This window comes from Cupressus sempervirens, chromosome 2, assembly GCF_028749045.1.
Source record: "Cupressus sempervirens isolate cs-2001-9-10 chromosome 2, ASM2874904v1, whole genome shotgun sequence".
NCBI lineage: Eukaryota > Viridiplantae > Streptophyta > Pinopsida > Cupressales > Cupressaceae > Cupressus > Cupressus sempervirens.
Window position 1 is genome coordinate 371,466,932 of NC_143119.1, and position 26,737 is coordinate 371,493,668.

Consider the following 26,737-nt stretch of genomic DNA (forward strand, 5'->3'; position numbering starts at 1 on the left):
TTTGAAAAACTTGTCTCCAAATATTTGAAGCAAAATGGCAGTGAAGGAAGATATGATTAAATATCAAGAATATAATTAATTCATTTGTATTTGTATTTATATTCTTTATTAAAATATAAAGAATTATAAAAATATTAATTTCTAATAGGAGTATAAATATTTTTTAGTCTTAATCATCATTTTTTAAATACTTGTTTATTTATATAATGATATAAGATATAAAATATTTTTTATATATAATTTAATATACAAATCTTATTTTATTTTGTAATTTTAGATTTTTAATTTCAACTTTATTCATGTCATTAAACTACGCATATATCTCAAGAAATAAAGAAAGTTGTCTAGATTTACAAAAGAAAATGTAAATTAGTAAAAATAATAACTTATGTCTTTTTATTAATTAGAAAAAGAATCCTGAGTCTCCATAAAGAAACTCTCAAAAATAAAAATAAAAATTATAGACGCCAAACAAAAATTAATCAAGACCAAAGTCTTATAAAACTCATCTGAGATTTAAACCATAACATAATTTGTAGAATAGTTATATTGCTAAAGTACAAAGTGACCATAATGTGCCAAGCGAACTCATAAAGCACTTTAAACAGGTCAGCCTTTTAAGTGATGCTCTTAAATGGAATCAATAAATATTTTGAAAACGTAGCAAAGAGAGGTGGTGGTGGATTCGTTGGTTGATCTGTGGGATGATTGGGAAGAGGAATGTAGATGAGAATTCATGCTTTAAGACAAGCCTCCAGTGAAAGATACCGATGTTGCTGGTAACCATGTGTCGCCAGCAATGAATGAAGTGACAGTGAAATTTAGAGCATCAGTGATGTCCATCACATGATAACCAGCCCATGTAACTCTTCCTGAAGTACCTGCCCCTGGCCCGTTGTTGTCATATTCCCCATAATATAAAGTACTCAGGGCAAAGTCTCCAGACCATTCTAACCACCCTGCTGGCTGGATTAAACTGTCGAGATAAGACTGCAAGTAAACAGTACGAGAGTACTCCTTCCACGGCCTACCAAGGTACGTGGGGAAAGAGCTGATCACAGGGACCAGATCCGGCGCAGCAGTAACATTACAGTTGTGAATGGACGTTCCAGTGTTCTGATTGGGGTCCGTTCTGCCTTGAGCAGTATACATATTCTTCTGGTTCTCCATGGGTTGCCGTGCAAGAAGAGTGCAGTCCTGGAAAACCACTGCAGCGTTGCCGAAGATGAAATCGACAGTGCCGTAGATGTCGCATTCTCTGTAGAATTGGCGGAGGGAGTGAGCGTAGAGAGTGTCTTGGTATCCCTTGAAACTGCAGCGGTAGAAAACAGAGAGATCTGCTCCCACTCGGAGAGCAACCGCCTGGTGCTTCACTGCTCCTGCCGTGTTCTCAATCGTCAGGTCCCTAGCAATAAACCCTTTCCCCACCGCGGCTGCGTACATTTCAATTCCCCAATTTTAGCATACCAGTTAAAACCAATAACAACAGTCTCTGACAAAAAGATAAAAGAGGAGAGAGAGAAATTGCTTAGTAACTTACAAAGTGTAGCAGAGTTAAACGTAGTCCATCCATCCACAACGCTTTTATTCCCGGTAATCACCGTCACATCTTTTCCATCACCGATCAGCATTATATTATACTTGCTTTTCGGAATCTCTACATATTCCTCGTAAACTCCGGCAGTAACATAGATCACGTACCTGTCTGCGCTCTTATTGGTAGCAGCATTAACGGCCGCGGTAATGGTGGTGTAATTACCACTACCATTCTGCGCCACCGTCACAACGTTGCCGGTTAAGGTGACTCCTTGTGCAGTTTGGAGAAGCAATCTTCTTTCCCTCTGAGAAACCCACGATGGAAACCCTTTTTCGACCGATCCATACTCAGACAAGAACCCATCGTCCGAGCCACGGAAATGGCGTTTGTCAGACAAGAGGCGTCGATTGTTGGACGATGTATTGGCAGAGCCCGTGCCGCTCCAATACTTTCTGACGAGAGCAAGACAAGTACTAACAGAGCGCGAGCAGTTGGATATGCGATCGGGGAAAGAATACGATCGGAGGTCGACGTTTGCCTCTTTGAGGCCGTCGAGGCAGGTGACCTGGTTCGTCAGGGCCGCACTCAAGTAACTCTGAATGTCCACAGCTTGTCTCCGTTCAACGGACGTTTGAGAGAGTTCCGACAAACCGTCCGTCAAATAGTCGACAGCAAGATCGTACATTTGGCGACAATCTTGTATGGCTCGACTCTTCTGAGAGTCGCCGGACGCGGCCGGAATGAGTTGCCAAAGACGAGTTGCTTCGGCTATGCTCTTCTTTATAGCCGCTTCGCCCATATCTTTAGGACTCACTTGTGCTGCTTTCGAATTTGCATACAGACTGGACTCGCAGAATTTACGATCCGGAGCCAACTCGCAAGCAGACTCAACACTAGTGGCGCCTTCACTTTCACAAAATGAAAGGAATATCAGCGCGATCATGAGAATAAGCTGCTTAGGAGCCATCACGAGTTCAACCACGGAAAACCTGTTTGAACTGTATTGTGTGGTTTAACACAGAGAGGGGGTGATAGTTATAGGGGTCGGAGATGGCATAAAGTCAAAGAGAGTCCCTACAGCAGGGGCCTCTTCACGTAAGCCTATGGACCCATCCTTATCATATATATATCACTGTATCTTTGTAAATCACGGCAGAATTTAAGATAACAGTTTTCAAATGACAGTAAATTGCCGTTTTGATGCCGGCATAGACATTGGACAAATTTCATCTATTGAGCCCTACAACGTCTTCATTCGGATGATGTGCATCGTTATTTTTAACTTTTAATAAAATTCAAAACGTCAGTCGTGTTTGGGAATAAATCGTGAAATCAGCTGGGCCTTCCTGGAAATTTCGTGAACTTCTCTTAGGTCGAATAATTTGTTGGATTAATTAAACCACAGCGGAAATCGTTTGCTATATTTCTGAAAAGGATTCTTTAGCAAATCAGTGTCAATTCAAGATCCACCTAACGTTTTTGTATTTATTTGAATTTTTTGCTGGGAACAGGCAGGCACCATTAATTTCTTGTCTGCGCGTTTCCTAATTCCATACGATTAGACTCCACCGACACATATGGATAGATTCAACTAAGAAAGATACTTTTAATAATATAATAAAACTTGTACGTGTTTGATATGTCCAGAAACTCTGCTATTTTTAGGTCAAACAGAGGAATTCGCCGGCGACCCGAAGGTCTAAACATCCGGAGATAAATGATAAACCTCATGAAATATTCCACTTCCACCACTAGTGTGTGACATTTGGATCGCCACGAATATATCGATAGGTTAGTGTGTAGTTTCAGTCGAGACAGCTTGCAAATATTCTCATCTTGTAAATATTCCCCCGTACTTCTGTCTATAAATATATTCGGGATAATTCAAATAAGTCGGTATGGAATTGAAATAATTAATTATTAATGTTCTGTTATAGGTTGTTTTTGAAATTAAAAGTAGTCAAAATTGGATGACTGGTTCGTTAAATTAACAAAGTGAGAAAATAATCATCAGTTCATTGTGTTATAGAATGTTAAATTAACGAAGTGAGAAAATAATCATCAGTTCATTGTGTTATAGAATGTTAAATGGGGATGAGGTTTATAAATTTTAATTAAAAATTCATATATAAGTATTAGATAAATTATATAATTTTTATATTTATATATTTATTCATTTTGATAGATAATAGATTGAATTCTAGATTAATTATTATTTATTGAAATTAATTATGATTATGTGATAAATTTGAGTAGACTCAAACCTAAGACATCTCGTATAAGAGACTAACAAGTTACTATTGTGTTGTAGGCTCTTGTCTCTAATTTATTTATTTTTCATAATAGTAATCAATTATTTTATAATTATTGAAAATATCAATCTATCTAAATAGAATAATTTATAAGTATAATCATATCAATATTTAATAGTATTATTAGATGTAAAAATTTAAGTTGAGTAGTTATTTTTAATTGTGGTAAAAATAGATTTTGAAGAGACTTGAAATACTTTCATAGTAAACCTTAACAAATAAAGCATTAACAAGCAAATTGAATAATATAGGCAACAAACTAAAAAAAATCTCACTAAATGTAGCATAGAAATTGACAACAAAAAGATAGTAAAAAAACAAAACAAGAGGCAAAAAAATCTAGGATAGGGCGGGAATCTAAAGAAGAATTTTCAAATTATCTATGACTCCTAACTCAAGATGATTAATTTTTATTGCTACTTTCTTCATCTCTTGAATGTGTTATCGAAGCTTTTTATCTTTTCTATTCAAATTCCATCTAGTTCTCTTGCTAGGACTAGAGTACTCATCTTGGCCTTTATCTTTATCCATTTGGAAGTCTACCACCAATTTTTTGGTTACATATTCTCTAAATTTCACACCATAGTATTCATTCTATCAGTTGTATTCTTTTTGACCCTATGGCTGATATTCAAGGTAGACTACAAGGAATCATTTAATTTATTTAGTTTTTCTTTACTCTACTTAATCTTTCCCTAGCTTTTCTATGGCATCCACAAATTTTGTGTAGATAGTCGACTAGAAAATTCTTCTTGTCTTCATTAAACAACTTTGTCTCCTTTTTATCATGCCTTATGTTCTTGTCAATATCATCAACCTCTAATATCTCATTTTTATTGCTAATGGCTCTTTTTTTAATCTCAATTTCTATGATTTCATAGATAACCCACATCATCAATCTAAACAAATTGACATACCATTTTAGGCTATAGAAAGAATATCATCGAAAACTTCCCAATCATACTTAAACTAGGGAGAATCAGCATTTATATCAAGAGGAAATCTAGGCTTTTCCTTTTTTTCACCATTGGGGAAACATTAATATTCTTACCTTTAACATTCTTCTTTTTGTAAGTAGGAAAAGAGGAAACCATTTTTTCCTTTTTCTTCCCTTTAACATTTTTTCTTTCTAGATCCACGTAAAGAAGGGATATATTAAATTCTTTACCACTATGAATCCCTTTAATAGAAATCAAGGCTATATTTGTAGTCTTCATTTTTATCTATTTAGAGCTAGACTTAGAGTCCCCTTCCTCTATTTTTGTATTCCACTTCTCATCCTAAAAAAAATTGACCTTAATACTTAATCCTCATTTATAATAGAAATTGGGGACAAAATGGAAGGACATGTAAACATTTCACATCTCCATAGATTAAAGAAACAATATCCTCATAAATAAAAAGGTTCCTATTAGATCTTTTCTTTTGATCCTAATGCTAGCATTATAAGAAAAAAGTGGATAGAAGAAAATATATATCCTCTTCTTATGTCTAAATCAGTTAAGGATGACAAAATGGTGTTAATATTATAGATCTTTTCTAGAGACATCTAAATTCAGATTTATGAAATCTTAATAACAGATGTACAGCCATATATATATATATTCATTAACATATTTTAATTCATAGTAGTAATAATAAGAATGCTTCAATCTCAATGAAGCTATATTCTTAACAAATGGTTCTTAAAAGCCTTGCTAAACTACTCATCAAGTGTGTAATAAATTGCTTTATAACATTCAAAGTCCCTCAAAATAGTGTTGATCTTGGACATCCTGCAACTTCTCTTAGAAACCCTAACCAAAATTTCCCTTTCCTCCTCCATTTTTTGAAATATTTCAACTGTGCATAAGAGTACTTTTTGTCTTTGAAGAGTTTTAGACCATCCATGGGAAATATTGTAACCTTAGTGACAATGTTTTCATCAATTTCCACAATCTTCCCAAAAATGGAATATTTCCCTTCCTTTCACCCTCTTAGCAAAGATTTCAAAAAAAAAAATGGGATCTTAGCCATGAATCTTCTTGATGAAAGGGGCACCTCCTTCTCTAGAACCCTCCAAATAGTAACATTATTCTTTAGCACCACAGAATCCATCAATTCTACCTATCTTTTCTACCCCAAACTTCTAAATAGAGTTATCTTCAATGTTCATGGACTGAAAATGCATTAAAAATATGCTTAACAAGAATTCTTCAAATAGTTGTTAGACAAAACTTGTTGTTATGTAAAGAACCAGTCCTAGACTAACTGTGCTACATCATCATCAACCAGAAAATGTGGAAGAGAACCAATATCATTAAAGTGGAAAAGTCAAAACTATTCATTAACAAAAGATTATGAATACATCATTAAATTGTTGATCATCAATTTCTCATACATACATCCATGTTATGACATACATCATTACAGATTGCTGATCCAACTTACGACATTTCAATAGTTACATATAATTTATAATTTGTTGATCAAACATACAACAATTACATGTATTTTCAATTTTGAGCATCATCTTTCTAGCTATTCATAGCTTGAGATACAATGACGTATTAAGTACATCTCAAATGACGAGCAAAACAATCAAACTGAGATGGCATTTCCATTGTGTTCTTCAATGAATCCAATCTCCAAAGTTGTAGTATGTCCCCCACCTACTTCTTGAGACGAAAGTTGTTAGGATAAACCACGGACAGAAATAAAAACTACATGCAAATATAACCAATAACAGAAAAATAATAGAACGCACAGAAATGAACACAAGGCACCAAGATTTAACGTGGTTCAGCCAATCCCTGGGCTACGTCCACCAAACAGCAAGTCTGATCTTATTACAATCCAGTGATTACAACCTGATTACAATCCGTAATCCCTTACAGCTCAATACCGCTGCAAGAACCAATTTCGTATCACCACATATGAAAAATACCCAACCCTAAGCCCTTTTTATACAAGTATTAAACCGCTTTAGGGTTATAACATGTCGGCCATATGTCGGCCATAATATGTCAGCTACCATGTCAGCTACTTCCCAAAAAAAAAAATTTTGGGGCGATGCCCTGAACCCCACTATTTATGAAGTATGTACAGTACTTTCCTGATCAGTCACCACAATCTAACAAAAGTGTGGCCCAAGCACTTTAACTTTGCCAACCACGGAGTGAAGTACTCCCCTAGGATTCTTCCTGACACGAAGAATTCCCTGACCCTTGCACAAGAAGCCTAGCTTCTCGAAACAAGATGGATTGGATGGATCTGGTGTGACCATGTAACATTTCTACATTGCAACCATGTGCCTAGTAGTCTAAACATGGAATGTAGCTAGGAAATAAAAATAAATAAACTACACATCTACACATATGTAGCAAAACCAAATAAGCATAACCATGAACACATATGCAATATCTGGAAAACAAAATGGCTTGGCCAAGCACTTTCAAAATCTAGAATTACCTATAGAAGAAACAAAAATAGCATGTAACCATTCTACAGAATTGGCAGATAGGGAAACTAAACATGAAGATATCCACTTATCTGTCCCATAATTGCTACATTACACCCAAACATGAGGGAATATACACCCTAAAATGCTAACGACAATGAAAAATTTAATAAATCTATATACAATCATACTGTAACTGAACAAGTTAATCATAGAACTACTAGAATGAAATACACTGGAACCTACAAGATTTTAATTTGTAAATGGTTTAGTTGATCATAACAATACTATTTTTGTATCAAGAATTTAGTCACTTATATTGTAAAAGATTGGTATCCAACTCAACAAGAGACTTAAATAAATTTATTGTTTTGATTCCATTTAGAAAATTATAAAACTACAGTTGAAGCCACATACATGCACGAGTGCGTACTCCACCCTTCTTATGATATTGTGAAACCAAAATGCTCTATAATTTACATTTCTTAATAAGTTTTCGTATAAAGCTTATTTCATACTTAAAGCTTAGGAAGGAACAACATAGCTCATTTTAAACTTCATGTTTAAAATGTACACAAACATGCTAGAAAAGATGAAACTAGTACAACAAAAACCTTAAATAAACCCACACCCAATAGTTGTGGGTAACATTATTGCAACTGTTTAAAAATAGATTATCTAACCTCTTGTCACTACTGAAGGTATAATAGATTGATTCTATTCTAAATAAGAATGAATAAACAAAATTTCATTTCCAAATTTCTTAACTCATAACAATATAATTCCATCAAGTTTTTAGGAAGTTTTCTTGCAGTAAGACTTTGTGATAAAGGGGAAGCTCAACTGAATTAAAAAAATGGGAAAGAAGCAATAAAAACAAAAACTAAGAAACTTTTAATCTGGTTGGAATGCATAGAGTGTTGCTCGAAGACCCAAAAAGGGAGACGGAAATAGCCAAAATGCAAGATACAAGGACTAGTTTCTGTGACAAGTATTAAACTGACTACTTTGCATGACACTTTTTGAATGACTTTTTATCGCAACTGATAATCTGCCTCTAAAGTTTCAAGATCCAAAATTTATTCATGGAAACTAATAAAGCCTAACTGAAAACATTTTTTCCTCATCTATTAATGTTTATCAGAACTACAAGTTATGTTCCCTCTAATCCAACCATTTCTCACAGATGTTTTGTTTTAGTAAACCCAGCAAGGAACATTTAAGGTAACATCAATAATAGTGATAGCAATAATTTTTAAATGTAATATCAATAACATTAATAGCAATAATGTTTAAATGTAATATCAATAACAGTGACAGCAATAATGTTTAAATGTAACATCAATAACTACAATAACATTTCAAGGTAGCACATGGCATTTTCAAATATCATTTACCCACACCCAAATCTAAGAAAAAGTTGCAGTTTTAAATAGGGGCATACAATATATATATATATATATATATATATATATATATATATATATATATATATATATATATATATCACTCACTAAGTAATTGATTTCCAAGATATTCTCACACAATGTGAAATGTAAATAAAGGAAACGTATAAACAAGAAGGGAACCTAAGATTTGAAGACTCTTGTTGCTGCATCTACTCCCACAACCCTCTTCTTTGAGTGCCACCCCTAGAAATCTTGTTGTGATGCCCTATTGCCACTGACGTGTTTTCTTCATTTTTTTGTAACTACTTACTCTACTTGGCTATGTGTTATTTTGTTTTTCCCCAAAACCCTATTTTAAAACAACACTTCCCAAACAATGTGTGTAACTGACCTAACTTCCTCCCTTGGCTCTTACGCTATAAACAATGGAATATATCATGTGGTTTGCATGACACTAGCTAGGTGTAATGATAATATATATCTTGTTTTGTTTTTGCCAAAATGTCTTTTAAAAGAACACCCTTTTTAAACAATTTGTTCCAAAAACATATATATTTACAATTGTTAAGAAAATAATAATAAAGAATACTCTTATAAGGTCCTATATACATTATCCACAATTAGGGCTTTTCTAATATATAAAAAATTAATATTAAATAGAACTCTTTCATCAGCAAGTTATATTTGCACATTTCAAAATATCTCATTTAAATCAAATGTTATCTCTAAATTCATTCCAATATTTCAAAGTTAACATTAGTAATGCAACGTAAAAATAAACAACCATATGAATCCTAAGTGACGTGTCTATGGTCGCACGGTCAACCAACACATCCCCTTCCATGAGGCTAGCCTTCTCTACCTCAACCACACTTCTGTCATAATGATCCCTACATCCACTCAAACACTTAAAACCATAACAAAGAGTCAATATCAGTCGAAATCAATGCATCACAACTTAATTACATCATCATTAAGTAGTAATCATTAACTAAATCACTAATATAAACATGGCATGTAAACATATATCAATGACATCATCATCGAAAAGAAATATCACATGCACATCCATAGAAAACTAAATCATTTCAATTTTGGAGATCTAAAATACTAACTTTCATTTTTATCTAATAAACTTTAACCCATCTAACCAAGTCAACATGGCCACATAAGCAAGAAAAGAAAAGGTTCTAGGGTGAGACGTGACATATTATAATTAAGATCTATATAATTAATTATCATTATTGATAAATCCTAGTATTTATTTTTACATAGCAATTTTAACAAAAAGGAAATGAGTAATACAAAATTATATTGCAAGAACCTATACCCAAACTATTTAAACTATATCCTATAAATATATATATATATACTTTTAAACATTGATATTTCATACAAAAATTAGATCTATGGACATATACACTATCTAATCACTAATGTGTTCATATTAAGTACAATAAGTGCATTTTTTTTTTCTATTGTTGATGTTAGAAATTGTGTCATTATAAGAAAATTATGTTTGTTTAAAGTAGAATTTTTTGTAAGTTGTTTCTGAATGCTAAGAGGGATCTTTTCTTTGTAAGAAGAAAAAGGTGTATACTATAGCTCAAAGAAGTCTTCTTATTACTTGTGTCTGAAAGAGTGAACTTATGATGAGATTGAATTTAATGATCACAACAAAATAGTAAATTCATTATGATGAGATTGAATTTAATGATCACAACAAAATAGTAAATTCATTATAGCTATAACTGATTTAGTAGGATATTTGGTTTGTAATTAATGTCTTATATTTCATAGTCATTGTTACAAACATACTAATGATTTTTTAATAGTTGAATTAATTCATTTATTTCTCCATGCCTATATTAATCTTTAACCTAACAAATAAACAAATTACAAGTGCCTTATGAATCATAGCAATTGGGTCTAACATTACAACTTGTGAAAAGACCTCCAAAGACTCATCAATAATCTATAAATAGATAAGCTATTACAAGGTTAAAATGGACATTTATGTCATCAATGGTTGAGTATTATATCATTTGAAGTTGGTTAATTTCTTTGAGATTATTATTTTCTTAAGATGTCATTTTGGTTTGTTTTCTTATTTCAACACACACACACACACACACACACACACACACACACACACACACACACACACACACACATATATATATATAACGAGTGCATAAATTTAATACCCAGTCGACCAACCTTCAAAATATTGGGTAAAACATACATTGGTATTTATTTAATTTTCAATAAGAAAAATTAACAAGTGCATAATTGGTAGTGCACAAATATCCCTCATAGGATTTGTGACATGATTTCATAGCCTTGTGTGTCTTCTATAAGTCTAGTGGTTATATTGGGCATTAATAGGTCAATCTTTTGGTGCAATGATAACCACTACTTATAAGAAGTGGTATCCAAGCTTGACCTCATAGGTTCAAATCCATACATCGCATGTTGAGTAATATTGGGATGGAGGTTATTAGAATTTTAGTAGTGTCCTTCATATAATTTTTGGTGTGATTTAACAAACTCGTAGCCTGAAATAAGTCTAGTGGTTGTATCAAACTTTAATCGATTGATATTTTGGTGTAACAAAATCAATTGCTTCTAACGTGCATAACCTAGAAATCAGTGTATATGAAATGATTGCAGAATGATGATCGTTTCCCAATTGTGCACAAGTAGAAGTCTTTACATGCTCACAAGGGTTCCAACACAACCCAACACACACACACACACACACACACACACACAAACTGAAATACACATATTTTTCAACATTCCTTATAAGAATTTAGACAACATCTAACAAGCTATAAAATGCCAAGCCAGAAAATAACTCTTGAATTTCAAAAAGGAGACTTGTCAATAATTCAAATCAAATATAAATATTTATTTATTTTAAGCAACAATACCAATGTGCCCCTACAATGATTGAGGATACAATATTCATTTGTAGGGCTATAAAACCATTTAAGAATCATCAATGAATCAAGAACAAGATACTTGGCTTCCAAAAGCAAGGTAGCCAATAAAAAAATGTACGCACATGGAGGAAAGTATAGACACTAAACCACGTAGGAAGAAATATATAGACATAATCATCAATCAAAAAAACCTTTAGCAACATCATTTCATTGCAATGATGTATTGAATTTGAATTGTAGGTTGTAGTGTCTCATTCTCAATGCACAACTCATTTATCCAATAGAATTCAATTTTAATTAAGTCAAGAAGAAATGATCACCAAGACTTTACTTTAGTTTCATTTTTTTATTTCTAAAATCCTTATTAAAGAAAATGTTCCCAAATGGGTAAAATATTAAAGAAAATATGTGAGAAAATTACATAAAATCATCCCACTACACAAATACATCAAACATTCAACAATATAATTGAGAAAAAAAATACGTATGAAGAATCAAAACTCAAACAATAATGAAAACCAAAAACCAAATAAAAATATCAAAGGGACAAAAAATAAAATAAAATAAAGATCACTAGAAATGTAGAGCAATTCAGCCATGAATGTGATCCGATGCCCACAAATATATGGCAAGTGAGTTAAATCTAGAAAAAATGATTTATCTCTTCTAGTAGGATTTGGAGAAAAATCCAATTCCCAAATTATCAAGTAAAAGAGGTGAATATTTTTTGACAAAATAAAGTCACTTTGCTTTAAAAAAAAACACTTTAATTCAAATAAATTAAAGCTAATTAAACAACCTAATTTAAACCCAATGCAATTAATTTAATAAATTGTAATTAAATGGAATACCATGATGATCCAATATAAAATACCCAATTATATTAAAAACATATATACATAAAATAATAATCATGTGAATCATGTACTTATGAACCTAATTCAGCCACTCCATATAACCATGAGTCTTAGGGTTGTATATGGAAGTAGATTTTGATGTATGCCAAAAGAATACTAAATAGAATTCTATAGTATTGAGGTAAACATTAGTTCTCTATTTGTAATGATCATGTAAATTATCCCATTCAACCAGGGTATATATTCCATGAACATATGTTCTACACAAAAAATATTATAAAAAGGTTGCATACAATAAAAATGAGCTACATTGGATAGTCTCTCCATAGAAACCATGACAACATCATGATGATGCAATGATATAGGAAAAATTTTAATAGAGCTAATAGATATATGTTCCCACTTCCATTATGGAATGAAATATGGTTGCAATATTCCTCTTAGATGAGCTGATGTTTTCATTTCACTTTGACACTCAAGACATCTAGCCACAAAATCAAAAGCATCACACATCATACCTTCCCCATGGTGTTGGGTAAAACTAAGGTTCAATTGTATGGTCTTTATATGGATATAGTTGAATCAAAAATTACCCTAAGAATGTCAATCCATGAATCGTAGACTTATGAGAGATATCATGGCTATTTGCTCAAGGGCTAAGGATAATAAATTAAGAGGTTTATGAATGCAATTACTACTTGCTAATAAATTGAACTGTTCAAATTTCCACACATTTAAGATTACTTTTTGCAAAAAGAACTCTAATCTAACGTTCACACTTTAATAGTTACACACAATGTCTTTATGAATACTATGAGCATTATTAACACACCTCTAAATAATTCACAAATACTCCTTTAATTAATTAATTATAATGTCTTTACAAATACTATTACAAAGTTTTTCCCGAATAAAAGGTTGGCCTGATTTTACTTGGATTGCGACAAGAGGTTTAGTGGCGGTAGGAAGTTATTTGCAATAAAATAAGTGCAATAGGAAGTATGATAAGAGTAACAGGGAGTATGATTAGTGCAACAAGAAATATGGTGAATAGGACAAAAAGTGGTTTAACAAACGGATGGAGATTTAAGCAATGATAAAGCAATGATAAGCGAAACAAATACAAATGTTTTAGCCAACTATTTCATCGAGCAATAAAATCTTTGATTAACAATAACAGGCATCAATGAACTCTGATAATTGAGAAATACGTAAATACACACATTCAAATTAATCTATAGAAAGATGCGTAAAGAATCAATCACTACAAAATACTCACAAAATAAACTAAAGTGATCTCACCAAGCTTCCCAAGAGGGGGCCCTTCTCTGGTTCACAGGGTGAGAGATGTCTAAAAATTAGCTACTACAGAGACTACACATTCTCAATATCCCAAATTTCTAAAGATAATATAAGGAGAGTATTTTTCATATATCATGTGTTATTTGTCTTTGCTATTTACATTCACTTATATAGACTTAATAAGTTTCAACCAAATCAACTAAACTAGAATGACAAAACGGCCTATTGCCTAAATATGGAAGATAATTTGTTTTGGCCGCTTTGTTTTGGCCACTGGCCATATAACTGTTTTTACAAAATGATCTTGGCCCAAAATAACATATAGCCAAAAACTGTTCTGTTTTAAACATTCAAACTATTTACTGAAAATATCATAGCAAAACTATAATTTTCAAATTGTTCCTCCAGTCAAACGACTGGCTCCACTCTTACGCATCCTTGTTTTCCTTAGCTCATGTAGCAGCATCAATCACAATATATCATTTTCATAAACTTAATAAATTTTTAGGAATTATTCTTCCCTCTTTAGAGAAGTACTTAAATATTCTAATTTCCTATAAATAGTTTAGCAAAAAGGGAATTTTATGCCAAAGAAGTGGGAAATGTATGAGGCAAAAGATTAACAAAAATAGGGCACTATCAGGACTCATCATCTTCCCCCAACTGAAGGATTTGCATGTCCTCATGCAAACAAAGGATACAAACCAGGTGGAACATTGCTGTCAGGGTGCTCCATGGATTCTTTTGGGACTATAGTTGGACTATTAATGTTATCCTGTTGTACGACCCTAGATCTAAATTGTTGAAGCTCTTGCTAAAGTTGCATAAAAGTATGTAGAAATTCATTGACAGTAACCATAGGAATGCCTGGTATTGCTATTGTCAGTGGAATAGGGTCAAGAAGAGGACTAAAGGCACCCGATAGATCCTTTGGAGGCATATTAGGAACAATCAAAGATTGTGATGTCACCGGGTGACAAGAACTCTCTGTATTTCCTGTAGCACTTCCCAAAAGGGGTTCTTTCTGAGGTGTTTCAGAGTTGTCTTGCACATTTTTCTTTAAATGATCCTCATCCTATTCATAAGCCCTCTAGATAGTATTTTGCACTATATCATCTTTCCATACAACACCTGGTTCAGATTCACCTCATGCATCAAGTGTCTATTAACTCATGTTTTGATCAAGATGGTTCTTTGGAGATTCTGTAGCTTTATCAAAGCTCATTTGTTCTATGGGTTCACATTCAGGTTCTTTATTGGCTTGACTTTCAAGGATTTCTTCTTCCTTGTTTGTGTCCGGATTTTCCAATTCATCTTGAGGGTCACACTGGTCTGCAATAGTATCACCTTTGTGAGAATTATCTTCTTCATTAGCAGGATTTAGCAAACTTTCTATGAATGGTGCATTCCTCTGTTTCTTTGTGTGTTTGCTTTGACGATGGTGTTCCCTACCCACTTTTTCTTTTTGTTTCTTATTAGAGCTATTGGTCAAGACCTCAACTTCGGTGTCTGTAGCAGCTTGAGCAACATTAGCTAGGTTTTCTAAGCAGCTAGCAGAGCACATGTGGTGGATTACGATGTATTGGAGAGGGGCTGGGTTTTTTTGTACTAAAGGAAATTCATAGGCCCTTTTTAGGTGTTTGCAAAGATTCAGCAATAGGGGTTATCTCTGGGTCATGGTCTGGAGAGGGTTGTTCCTCAATCATAGTTTCAGTTTCTCTTTGCTAGGTTTGAAGGGCATTATATGTAGGGTCAATAAATGCATCCCATGCTATGGGGGTTTCCTCGAGCTAAAGACCATGTATGACTAGTAGCTTGATTAAACCATGATGTGATAGGGAATTTTCATGACCTTCCCTAAACTGAGTGCAAGCTCTCTTCAAGGAATAATACAGATAATAAGGAAGATTAACCAGTTGCCCTATCCTCAAATGAAGCATGAGTGGTAAATGATGTGCATTAACAAAATTAAAGCAGCCTTCACAGGTAATATACTAACCTATAAATTGGGTTACCGAATCCCATGGTGAAGGAAGGGTTTTGTGTCTGGCTCCTTGTCCCTTAACAACCTCCACGGACTCATTGCACTATAGAAAATTGGTTCTGCCAGTCTTTAATTATGTAACCCATGTACTGGCAGTGGGAAAATATAATTCACCAATTTGGGGAAGATCTTTTACAGTGGCCACTGTCTGCACCGTCACGGGAAAGGTGATGCCTCATATTGTCACAGAGTCTTGATCAAATGCGTGGGTGAATTCTTTAGCAATGGGAAGGTCATAACCCTGCAGCTGACAAAAAAATTGATGCCATCCTGCATGACGAAAAATCGTGTAGGCTTCATTTTCTGCCAGTAGCTTGTCCATGGAGTCTGGTTCAAACCACTTACGTTTTCCACCCATGACAGCAAACAAATTTGAATCTGAAAGGCAAACAGAGAGGAATGGGGTGCTAATCAGAATTTGTCATTGTAATGGAAAATACAGAGGTAAAATAATGGTAATAGGGCTCCAACTTATGTGAAGAAATCATAAGGAGAAAGTGGCAGGAATGGCAATGATTAATGGGAATGTGGAGGTACGACACCCCCCAACTTTGGCAAGAAAACATCTTGTTTTCGCTAAAGCTAGAGATAGAAAAATAGAAAACAAAGTACAACTAAAAAGAAGGGTAAAAAAACTCCCTGAAAAGTAGTAGAATGATGGGTTGGCAATTTTGAAATGATGATTGAGCAATATCCATTCCGCACGAGCCAAATATGGAGTAATTATTCTGGAAAATCAAAGGAGGATCGTTGAAACATGAAGGAAGCACTTGAAACCTGCAACAGAAAGATTTGAAATGAATGATCATTAAGAGAGAAGATCACAAACAAAGACACGTGCAAGGAGATTGGTGGAGGTTATTTGAAAAGGCCAGAGCGATAGGAGAGTCAGGAAAAGGGACACCACAAGAATGGCAACAGGATCTAACTAACCTCCTATCACATCCAGCCAAGAAGGATGGGGGTGGAAAGAAAAGGGTGACAAGAGCAAGGAAACCTCCTATTGCAACCATCAAGGTTTTTTTTTTTTTTTACGACACAAGACCACCGAAAAATTGATTTTTGACCCAGTGTCGCCTAGAAGCACTGGAAAACCAGTTTTCACGTCCAAGAAGTCTAACAACTACAAGTTGCTAGATTACCCAGTTTTCAACAAGTAGTTGGCCAACAACGCCAAAGATCTGGTTTTCATTGTTGGATCTTTCTTTTTTTTTCTTTTTCTTTTTTTTTTTGTTAAATATATATATATACTATCAATGTTGAAGGAAACCGAAGGGAACCATGGTGAGTTCCTTGGCAATCTCCAGAAAGAAAGTTTCCTTCGAGAGAGGCCTGCTATATAGCTTCAATCGATGACCATTAACAAGAAGCTTGAGACGATCAGAATCCACAGTGTAGAGTTTGACCGCACCATTGTCATATACATGTTCAATTTCATAAGGTCCAAGCCACCTTGTATGAAATTTACCTTTGAAATCCTGGAATCGGGAGTCGTATAAAAGCACCCAATCACCAAGCTGAAAAGAATGCTGACAAATGTGTTTGTCATGCCACAATGTTTTTTGATTTTGAACAAGTTCGGTATGAAAAAGTGCCTCTTGATGTAACTCATCAAGGGAGTGGAGTTGGGTTAGTCGTTCCTTTTGAGCATCAGAGAGACTCAATCCGAGTTCAAGTGCAATTTGAAGAGTCTTAATCTTGAACTCAATAGGAAGTACAACCTTCTTACCATAAACCAATTCATAAGGGGTCAGACCAGTGGTGGTCTTCCACGTAGTACGATAGGCCCACACAGCTTTAGGAAGTCATGTGGCCCAATCATGCTTATGAAGTGCAATAGTTTTGGTAAGAATATTCTCTAGTTCCCAATTAGTCACCTCAACTTGTCCATTTGCTTGAGGATGATAAGGTGATGATTTCCTCTGGTGAATCTCATATTCCTTGATTAATGCAAAAATAAGGTCTGAAGTGAACTGAGGTCCTTGATTGGTAGTGATTTCATGTGGAACACCAAAGCAAGTGAAGATTTCAGAATATAAGAATTTAGTGACTTTGGTATCCCTGGTGTGTTTTAGTGCAACTACTTCAACCCACTTTGTGACATAATCTGTGCAAACAAGAATATATTCCTTGTTTTTGGAAGGTGGGTTAATAGGTCCAACAAAATCAAGACCCCATTTTTCAAAAGGCTCAATAGAAAGCTAAGGGTGAAGTGGCATCTCATCTGATCATGTAGGACAACCCACGCGTTGGCACTGGTCACAATGTTGAACATAACATTTGCAATCCTTATGAAGCGTAGGCTAGTAATAACCTGTAGTCAGAATCTTGTGAGCAATTCGTCAAGCAGCAAAGTGTCCTCCACAAGGTTCAGTATGACAAGCACGGAGAATGTCAAAGGCATCTTCCTTAGGAATGCAACGGCGCATGATATTGTCAATGCCAGTTCAGAATAGAAGACCATTAATCCAAGTATACTGTCCAATAAGGCCCACCAACTTACAACGCTCACGAGGGGAGAGGTGTGGTGGAAATTTGCATGTAACCAAATAGTTGGCAATGTCGGCATACCATGGACTTTTGGCAGAGATTGCAAAGAGGTGTTCGTCAGGGAATGAGTCATCAATAGGAACAACTTCATTATCTGACTAAGGTATCTGAGACAAAAAATTTGCAACCACATTTTCTCGACCAAGCTTATCAAGTATACTGACATCAAATTCTTGTAATAAAAGCAACCATCTAATAACCCTACCAGCTACCACAGGTTTATTCATCAAAAATTGAATTGCTAAATGATCAGTATAAACAAACACCTTATAGCCAGTAATGTAGTGCTGAAATTTATTAATAGCATAAATAACAGCTAAAAATTATTTTCAATTACCATATAGCTTACCTCAGCACCAGTGGAATTCTTGTTGATGTAGTAGATTGAATAGAAGAGATTGTCCTCCTTTTGTCCAAGTACTGCTCCCATTGAGAAATCAGAAGCATCAGTGTGGATATGGAATGGTAATCCCCAATTAGGACCTCTAAGAATAGGAGTAGTTACTAACTTGTTCTTAATGGTTTCAAAGGCCTCTTGACATTCGGGGGTCCAGGTGAAAACAACATCTTTAGCTAATAAGGAAAACAAAGGAGAAGCAATTTTACTAAAGTTCTGAATGAATCTCCTATAGTATTCAGCGTGACCAAGGAAACTCTGAACATCTTTTTGTGTCGAAGGTGTGGGGAGATCTTGAATTATTTGGATCTTTTTGGGATCAACCTCTATACCTTTTGATGAGATTAAATGACCTAAAACAATTCCCTTTGTCATCAACATATGACATTTCTCATGACTTAAAGACAAATTAGTCTCAATAAATCACTTAAGAACTTTCTCTAAGTTTTCTTTGGCTTCTTCGAAGGTATTTCCATGAACAGTAAAGTCATCCATATAGACTTCTACACAATCATTAACTAGATCAGCAAAGATGCTTAATACTGCACGTTGAAATGTCGAAAGAGCATTAGATAACCCAAAAGGAAGAACATTGTATGCAAAGGTTCCCAATGGACAAGTAAAAGTAGTTTTGTCCTGATCTTTTGGGGCAATGCGGATCTAGTTGTAACCACTAAATCCATCCAAAAAGGAAAAGAATTGCTTCCCTGCAAGAGTATCCAAGACTTGATCAATAAAAGGTAATGGAAAATTATCTTTCTTAGTAGCCTCATTTAAAGCTTGACAATTAACACAAATACGGCACTTACCATTTTTCTTTCGAATGACAACCAAGGGAGATACCCACCTGCTATCTAAAATTGGATAAATGAATCCACATTCAAAAAATTTTGGAGTTCCTCTTTGATAATATCATGCAAGGCAGGATTCAGTCGACACTGCGGTTGACAGATTGGGTGACTTCCCTCCTCAATATAAATGTGATGGGTACAAGTGTCAGGATGAATACCGCGCATGTCTTGATATTCCCATGCAAAAGAATCTTTATGTTCTTTAAGCATACTTATGAGATCCTTAACCTGAGCTGGTGTTAATTATGGATTAATATTAAGGGTACACCCAGGTAGGATTTCCATAGGTTCAGATGAGGTAGGTCTTGATGATGTTTCTAGTTTTTCTAAAGATAATAATGGACTATATAAACATTGATGTGGTAGAAGCTAATGTAATGTGAGGAAGTGTTGAATGGATCGAGGATTGCCAACTAAAGGAAAATTCCCAAAAGGACAGTCAACAGTCGCGTGAGAAGGACAAACCATAGTTTCCAGGATATCATTAGACTCATACCTATTGTGAAGAAAATTTACTAAAATGGCCTCATTAGTTAGATCTTCAAAATATTGTGCTTGCCCAATGGTGAGGACTGGAACATAGTCGTCTGAATCACTGCTGACCCAGGTTGGATCCTCGATATCTAATAATGGTTGAGCAGGAGGATATAAGGTTAACTCTTTTGTTTGCTCACCATTAGAAATAATCATGTTACCTAACCGACAATTAATGTGGGCATTGGCTACTGCTAACCAAGGTCTTCCAAGAATGAGAGGATATCCCCCCAACTTAGCTTTAGGCTTAAGGATCATGAAATCAGTTGGATAATCCCAACTATCAATGGAAAGAATGACATCTTCTATAACCCCTTCTGGTCTAACTAAGGAGCGATCAGCCATTTGAAGCACTGTAGGAGTAGGTCTAAGTTCCTCTAAGGATAATTTTATTTTTGTTTCATTTGTCATTACATTTATGGCAGCACCTAAATCCACAAGTGTATAAGGAATAACAATTGTACCGATACTTACCTGGATAACAAGACTTCCAGGATCTACATATTTTGGGATGCTAATATTTCCCAACATTAATTCTGCAAGTTGTCCAATAACTTGCACAGTTTTTAGATCCTTCTTTTTCAGTCGTCTAGTACATAGTTCTTGTATCATCTTATTGTATACTGGTACATCCTTAAGAGCCTGCAAAAGAGGAATTTTGATGTTAACATTACGTAATTCATTTAAAATATCAAACTCATAATGTTTTGGCTCTTTAGGCTCTAGCTTATGAATGAATCGATCAAGAAAGGGTGGTTCTTTTTCTGGCTTCTCTTCAAGTTCATCTGGGACCTCCGTGATAGTAGGTTCTTTAAGAGCTTTCCCAGATCTAAGGTGTACACCATCCAACTCAACCAAGTTAACAGGATAGGTGGGAAAATTAGTCACTTCACTGTGATAGATTGGTTGAGGACGTTTATTATTGGGATTTGGATTTGGTTGAGTTGGCATGGATGTGGGTTTAGGCAGTTGTGGTGGATTTGAAGGTGGGTTCGAAGAAGATGGAGGTATGGGAGGAAGAAATTATTGAGGTTGTTGATAGGGGCTTATTAATGGTGGTGGAGGAAAGGACTGTTGTGGAAAATAGGATTGCGTATAAGGTTGATATGATGATGGAGGAGTTGGATATGAAGGTTGCAGCCTCCATGTTTGATGTCATGGTTGTGTACTAGGCTGAAATTTTTGGGGCCATTGCTGATAAGGTTGAGGTTGTTGATAACCTCCATACCATGGGCCTTGGTTAGAGAATTGCTGAGGTGGTCCAGAAAAATATTCATTGGAGAACCCTCTAGGTAAAAATTGGCATCATGGAGCCATATAATAAACTAGTTCTTTGGTATATTCTCTAGGAATCATCCCTTCAGGAAGAGGTCATAGCGTTGAAGTCTTACTAGCTTCCTCAAGTGATGCTACATGAGTTCGATTATAAGGGCAATCTTCTGGTCCATGCTTCTTATGACAAGTTGGACAATATATTGCCAGGGCCTTTTCAGCTTCCTCGTGTTTCCTGCGAGAATACAACGTGTCAATTTGTTTGCTCATATGGTTTAATAAGTTAGTTTTAAGATCTTCCAATAAATTACCAATTTCACGGTTGGAAATACCTGATGCATTAACCATAGTAGAAAACTTACTCGAATTCCTGCGAATAGATCGATGAGACCATGAATAATTCCTGCATATATCTCAAATATCTTCAAAGGACATTTTAGAAATATCACCTTTTCCAATTAAATTCAAGGCATCCATGGTTTCATCGCAAATCCCTCTTAAGAAAAGCATCTTGATGGTTTCTATAGTCAAATCAGGACATCGTGAGCATTGTAGGCTAAAGGTAGAACGTTCCAAGAAATCTTCAACTGACTCTTCTTCTCATTGATTCATGTGAAAGATTTCATCCCGTACTTCCTTGGTCTTACAGTACTCCTGATATTTGGATAGAAAAGCATCTTTCATTTGGTTCCATGTTCTAATGTCCCTAAGACTCATGAACCATCGTAATGTAGCATCTTTCAAAGTAGCTGGAAAGAGTTTTAATTTTTGTGCATCACTTTGATAATCATAGGTATTACAAAGGACATCAAATTTGAATAGGAACATATCAGGATCCTCGAAGGTTGACCCTCGAAATATGGGAAGTGTTGAGTGAGGGATATTTTTCATAGGAGCATCATCAATGGGAGGCTGAATAGGAAATTCGAAGGTTGTATTATGTTGAACAATTTCATTCCTATTGTTTTCAGCATTATTCCCCCCTACATTGTTGTTTTCGACATTTTCAGCCATGACTTCTTCCAAAACTTTGGTTGCCCAAGGTGTAAAATATGTTTTAAAGGGTTGTTCCTGAGGCTCTGGAGGCTTACTACACCTAATTTTGTATGATTTTGCAAACTGTTCAGCAGTTTCAGAGGATGTAGTAGGAGAGGTGAATTGAGAGAATGGCTGGATTTTAACTTCACCGCTTGGTTTGGTTTCAATGGTTGATGGGTTTTTCTCTTTTTGTGATTTTTGATTTTTTGAGCTACCTACGGATTCCTTCTTAACAAATCTACCTTGACTATCCCTAGGCCTATTCATGCACCTAAATGATTTACTGCAGTGGAAACCAATAGTACTATCCTAAGCAAGGTCGACAATTGCTCATAATTTCTCAAGGGTTCGATGTTCCTATCTTGACTTATTATAGTTTCACGCCTTTAATATCTCTCCCCGGCAACGACACCAAAAATGTTGGGTAAAACTAAGGTTCAATTGGATGGTCTTTATATGGATATAGTTGAATCAAAAATTACCCTAAGAATGTCAATCCGAGAATCATAGACTTATGAGAGATATCACGGCTATTTGCTCAAGGGGTGAGGATAATAAATGAAGAGGTTTATGAATGCAATTACTACTTTCCAATAAATTGAACTATTCAAATTTCCACACATTTAAGATTATTTTTTGCAGAAAGCACTCTAATCTAACATTCACACTTTAATAGTTGCACACAATGTCTTTACGAATACTATGAGTATTATTAACACACCTCTAAATAATTCACAAATATTCCTTTAATTAATTAATTATAATGTCTTTACAAATACTATTACAAAGTTTTGCTCGAATAAAAGGTTGGTTTGATTTTACTTGGATTGCAACAGGAGGTTTAGTGGTGGCGAGAAGTTATTTGCAATAAACTGAGTGCAACAGGAAGTATGATTAGAGTAACAAGGAGTATGATTAGTGCGACAAGAACTATGGTGAATAGGATAGAAAGTGGTTTAACGAACGGATGGAGATTTAAGCAGTGATAAAGCAATGATAAGTGAAATAGATACAAATGTTTCAGCCAACTATTTCATTGGGCAATAAAATCTTTGATTAACAATAACAGGCATCAATGAACTCTGATAATTGAGAAATACGTAAATACACACATTCAAATTAATCTATAGAAAGATGCGTAAAGAATCAATCACTGCAAAATATTCACAAAATAAACTAAAGTGATCTCACTAAGCTTCCCAAGAGGGGGCCCTCCTCTGGTTCACAGGGTGAGAGATGTCTAAAAATTAGCTACTGCAAAGACTACACGTTCTCAATATCCCAGATTTCTAAAGATAATATAAGGAGAGCATTTTTCATATATCATGTGTTATCTGTCTTTGCAATTTACATTCACTTATATAGACTTAATAATTTTTAACTGAATTAATTAAAGTGGAATGAAAAAATGGCCTATTCCCTAAATATGGAAGATAATTTGTTTTGGCCGCTGGCCATATAACTGTTTTTACAAAATGATCTTGGCCCAAAATAACATATAGCCAGAAACTATTATGTTTTAAACATTCAAACTATTTACTGAAAATATCATAGCAAAACTATAATTTTCAAACTGTTCCTCCAGTCAAATGGTTGGCTCCACTCTTACGCATCCTTGTTTTCCTTAGCTCCTGTAGCAACATCAATCACAGTATATCATTTTCATAAACTTAATAACATTTTAGGAACTATTCTTCCCTCTTTAGAGAAGTACTTAAATATTCTAATTTCCTATCAATAGTTTAGCAAAAATGGAATTTTATGCCAAAGAAGTGGGAAATGTATGAGGCAAAATATTAACAAAATAATGCACTATCAGGACTCATCACATGGTACAACTGTCTAAGGTTAGCCACACATTCTTATAGTTAGGATGTTTAAGATATAGTGCAAGATGTTCCTTAGACAATACTAAAGAACTAAGATTTGCTATTAATATCACATAAATGCTCCTATGGTTTGACAAAATTCCAACAAGATCTACAAAATAACCTAAATTATTTTCCACAAGGGCTCTTTTAGATTTAATATCTACTTTAACCTCATCATACTAAGTATCACTAGGTAAAATCTTAAGAATACAATAATACAAATCTAAACCAAGAGACAAAACTAGGACCTTGAGTCACCTATTCAAGGAATCCTCATAATGTTCTCCTTTTCTTTCATGTAGTGAACATTAAAATGATACATGTAGTGGAACTCCATCTAGTGGCAATGTTGTAGATTTAGGCTTTGTTGAGTAAAGATATATTGTTAGCTTCAATGATTTCTATTCAACTCAAACCAAGAACATGCAAACCCACCAATAACTCGAAGTCATGTTTGGTGTATTTTAAGTTATAATCTTTGAGCTTGTGGGACTCAAAAACAACTCATTCCTCTTACAAAAGAACTACCACAACACCCCCTAATTACATGAATGTGAATGTTTTATATAATATATATGAAATTTTTTTAACATCATATAAATAACCAAACATAATTTTTCATTTGTAGGTATACATGTGCATGCACTTATATGTATGTTTATATGTATATGTACATGCTTATATGCATGTGTGTGTGGATGCGCATGTGTGTGTGTGCATGTATATGTATATTCATATGCATATGTTTATGTATATTTATGTATGTATATATGTATAGGTATACACATATGTATATGTATATGTATATGTATATGTATGTGTATATGTATATGTATACCTACCAACATATGAATATATGTATGTATGCATCTATGTATGTATATGTTTTTATGTATATATATACACATACATATATATACATACATCCACACACAAATGCATGCACATACACACACATATATGATTTTATGCATGTGTTTATGCATATTTATATGTATATGTATGTATGATGATTATTTAAAAATGTATATGATGCATATACTATAATGATTATGATTTATTGAGATTATAAAATCATGAACAATTGCTACTTCATTCATTAATCATTATCATTCATATAAAGATATAATGAATCAAACATCATTTAGATTAAATTTGATTGTAAGACTTAAGTATTTAATGATGGAATTTATGTTAGGTTGATGGAAGTGTGACTACTAATCACATATTATTCATGACTATCACTTTTGTAGAACCTGGATAGTGAGAGCAATCCACGCAACCCCTTGAAGTGGTTGCAAGAATGTTTCTTTTTAAATAGGATTGCATCTTGTTGTCACATCATAACATGGGTGACATCTCAACAAAGAAAATTGCTTGTAATCATTAAATGGAATGAGCTTTATTACATTGTATGGTAGTGTAAAGGGGATATTTCACTGATCTAGTCTTTGTTGGAATACAATACTCTTATTGGAGAACATAATCATATGAAAAATCTATCCAACAAATCTGTATGGCCAAGGCTATCTAGGTGAAAATAAAATTTCTATCTCTTGAATTTCAATATTATCCCACTAACAAGCCATGTGTGAATATAATTGTAGTCTAGGTGAATTATAACCAACATGTGAGTACTATGTTAAGCATTAAGTCACACATTGTGCTTGTGTTCTCCATAACCCCTAATGTATTGGACTGAGAAATCCTTGAACATGTATTCTTTTAATGTAGCTTCTACCATATTAGAATATTTTTATATTGTATCTTAGTCAAAACTTTTCCAAGTAATGAAGCAAAATTTCAAGCTTTTAGACGATTAATTTTGTTGCATTTGGAATATCTCATTCCAAAGAGACCTTTTATGTGCAAATGTATAGTTCCATAGTTCATAGATCATTTTTTAATATGAGCATCTTCTAATCCAAGGCATTCTAAGATAATTTATTTCTTATTCCTCATCCACAAAGTCCCAACAATGATGATAAGCAGTAGTTTATTTTACCTAAACAACCATCATTCTAGAATATATGTTCAATTATTCATTCCACTATATGGTTGGGTAAGAATGGTAGATTTGTAACATTATCTAGCCTAATAAATAATAAAGTACCATATACTCAAAAGAAATCAAGTTCACCAAAGATTATCCTACTAACTCTCTAGTGAGAGCACCTATTAATGGATTATTTTATCCTTTAATTGTATCAATTTCAAATTCATAGCCAAGGAAGTCAAAATACCATCATGGAACTATTCCTTGTGTTATATCCTTGTTGGACTTATTTTTCAATAGGATTCTATAATATTTCCTAACTATATTAGTGTTACTAGCTAGAGGAAGATTTTAATTTTTTGAATACCTTTCTTTATGAC

At 34.1% G+C, this 26,737-nt stretch overlaps 1 protein-coding gene across 1 annotated transcript; it reads right to left on the minus strand.

Annotated features, from left to right (window-relative positions):
* Positions 1–510: 510 nt before the first annotated feature.
* Positions 511–2,546, minus strand: LOC149572686 (pectinesterase-like). The gene is made up of 2 exons (XM_089813767.1): positions 1,541–2,546; positions 511–1,433 (listed from the first exon to the last, which is right to left on the minus strand). Exons 1-2 carry the CDS (start codon positions 2,502–2,504, stop codon positions 742–744), a joined length of 1,656 nt encoding a protein of 551 aa, XP_089669893.1. The 5' UTR covers positions 2,505–2,546; the 3' UTR covers positions 511–741.
* Between the last annotated feature and the right edge of the window lie 24,191 nt (positions 2,547–26,737).

What these genes read in the sequence shown, in the direction of transcription:
- LOC149572686 (XM_089813767.1), bottom strand. Translation starts at nt 2,504, where the DNA reads ATGGCTCCTAAGCAGCTTATTCTCATGATCGCGCTGATATTCCTTTCA. An exon ending in GTTTAACTCTGCTACACTTT is followed by an intron (nt 1,434 to 1,540) that starts GTAAGTTACTAA and finishes AAATGTACGCAG; the next exon opens with CCGCGGTGGGGAAAGGGTTT.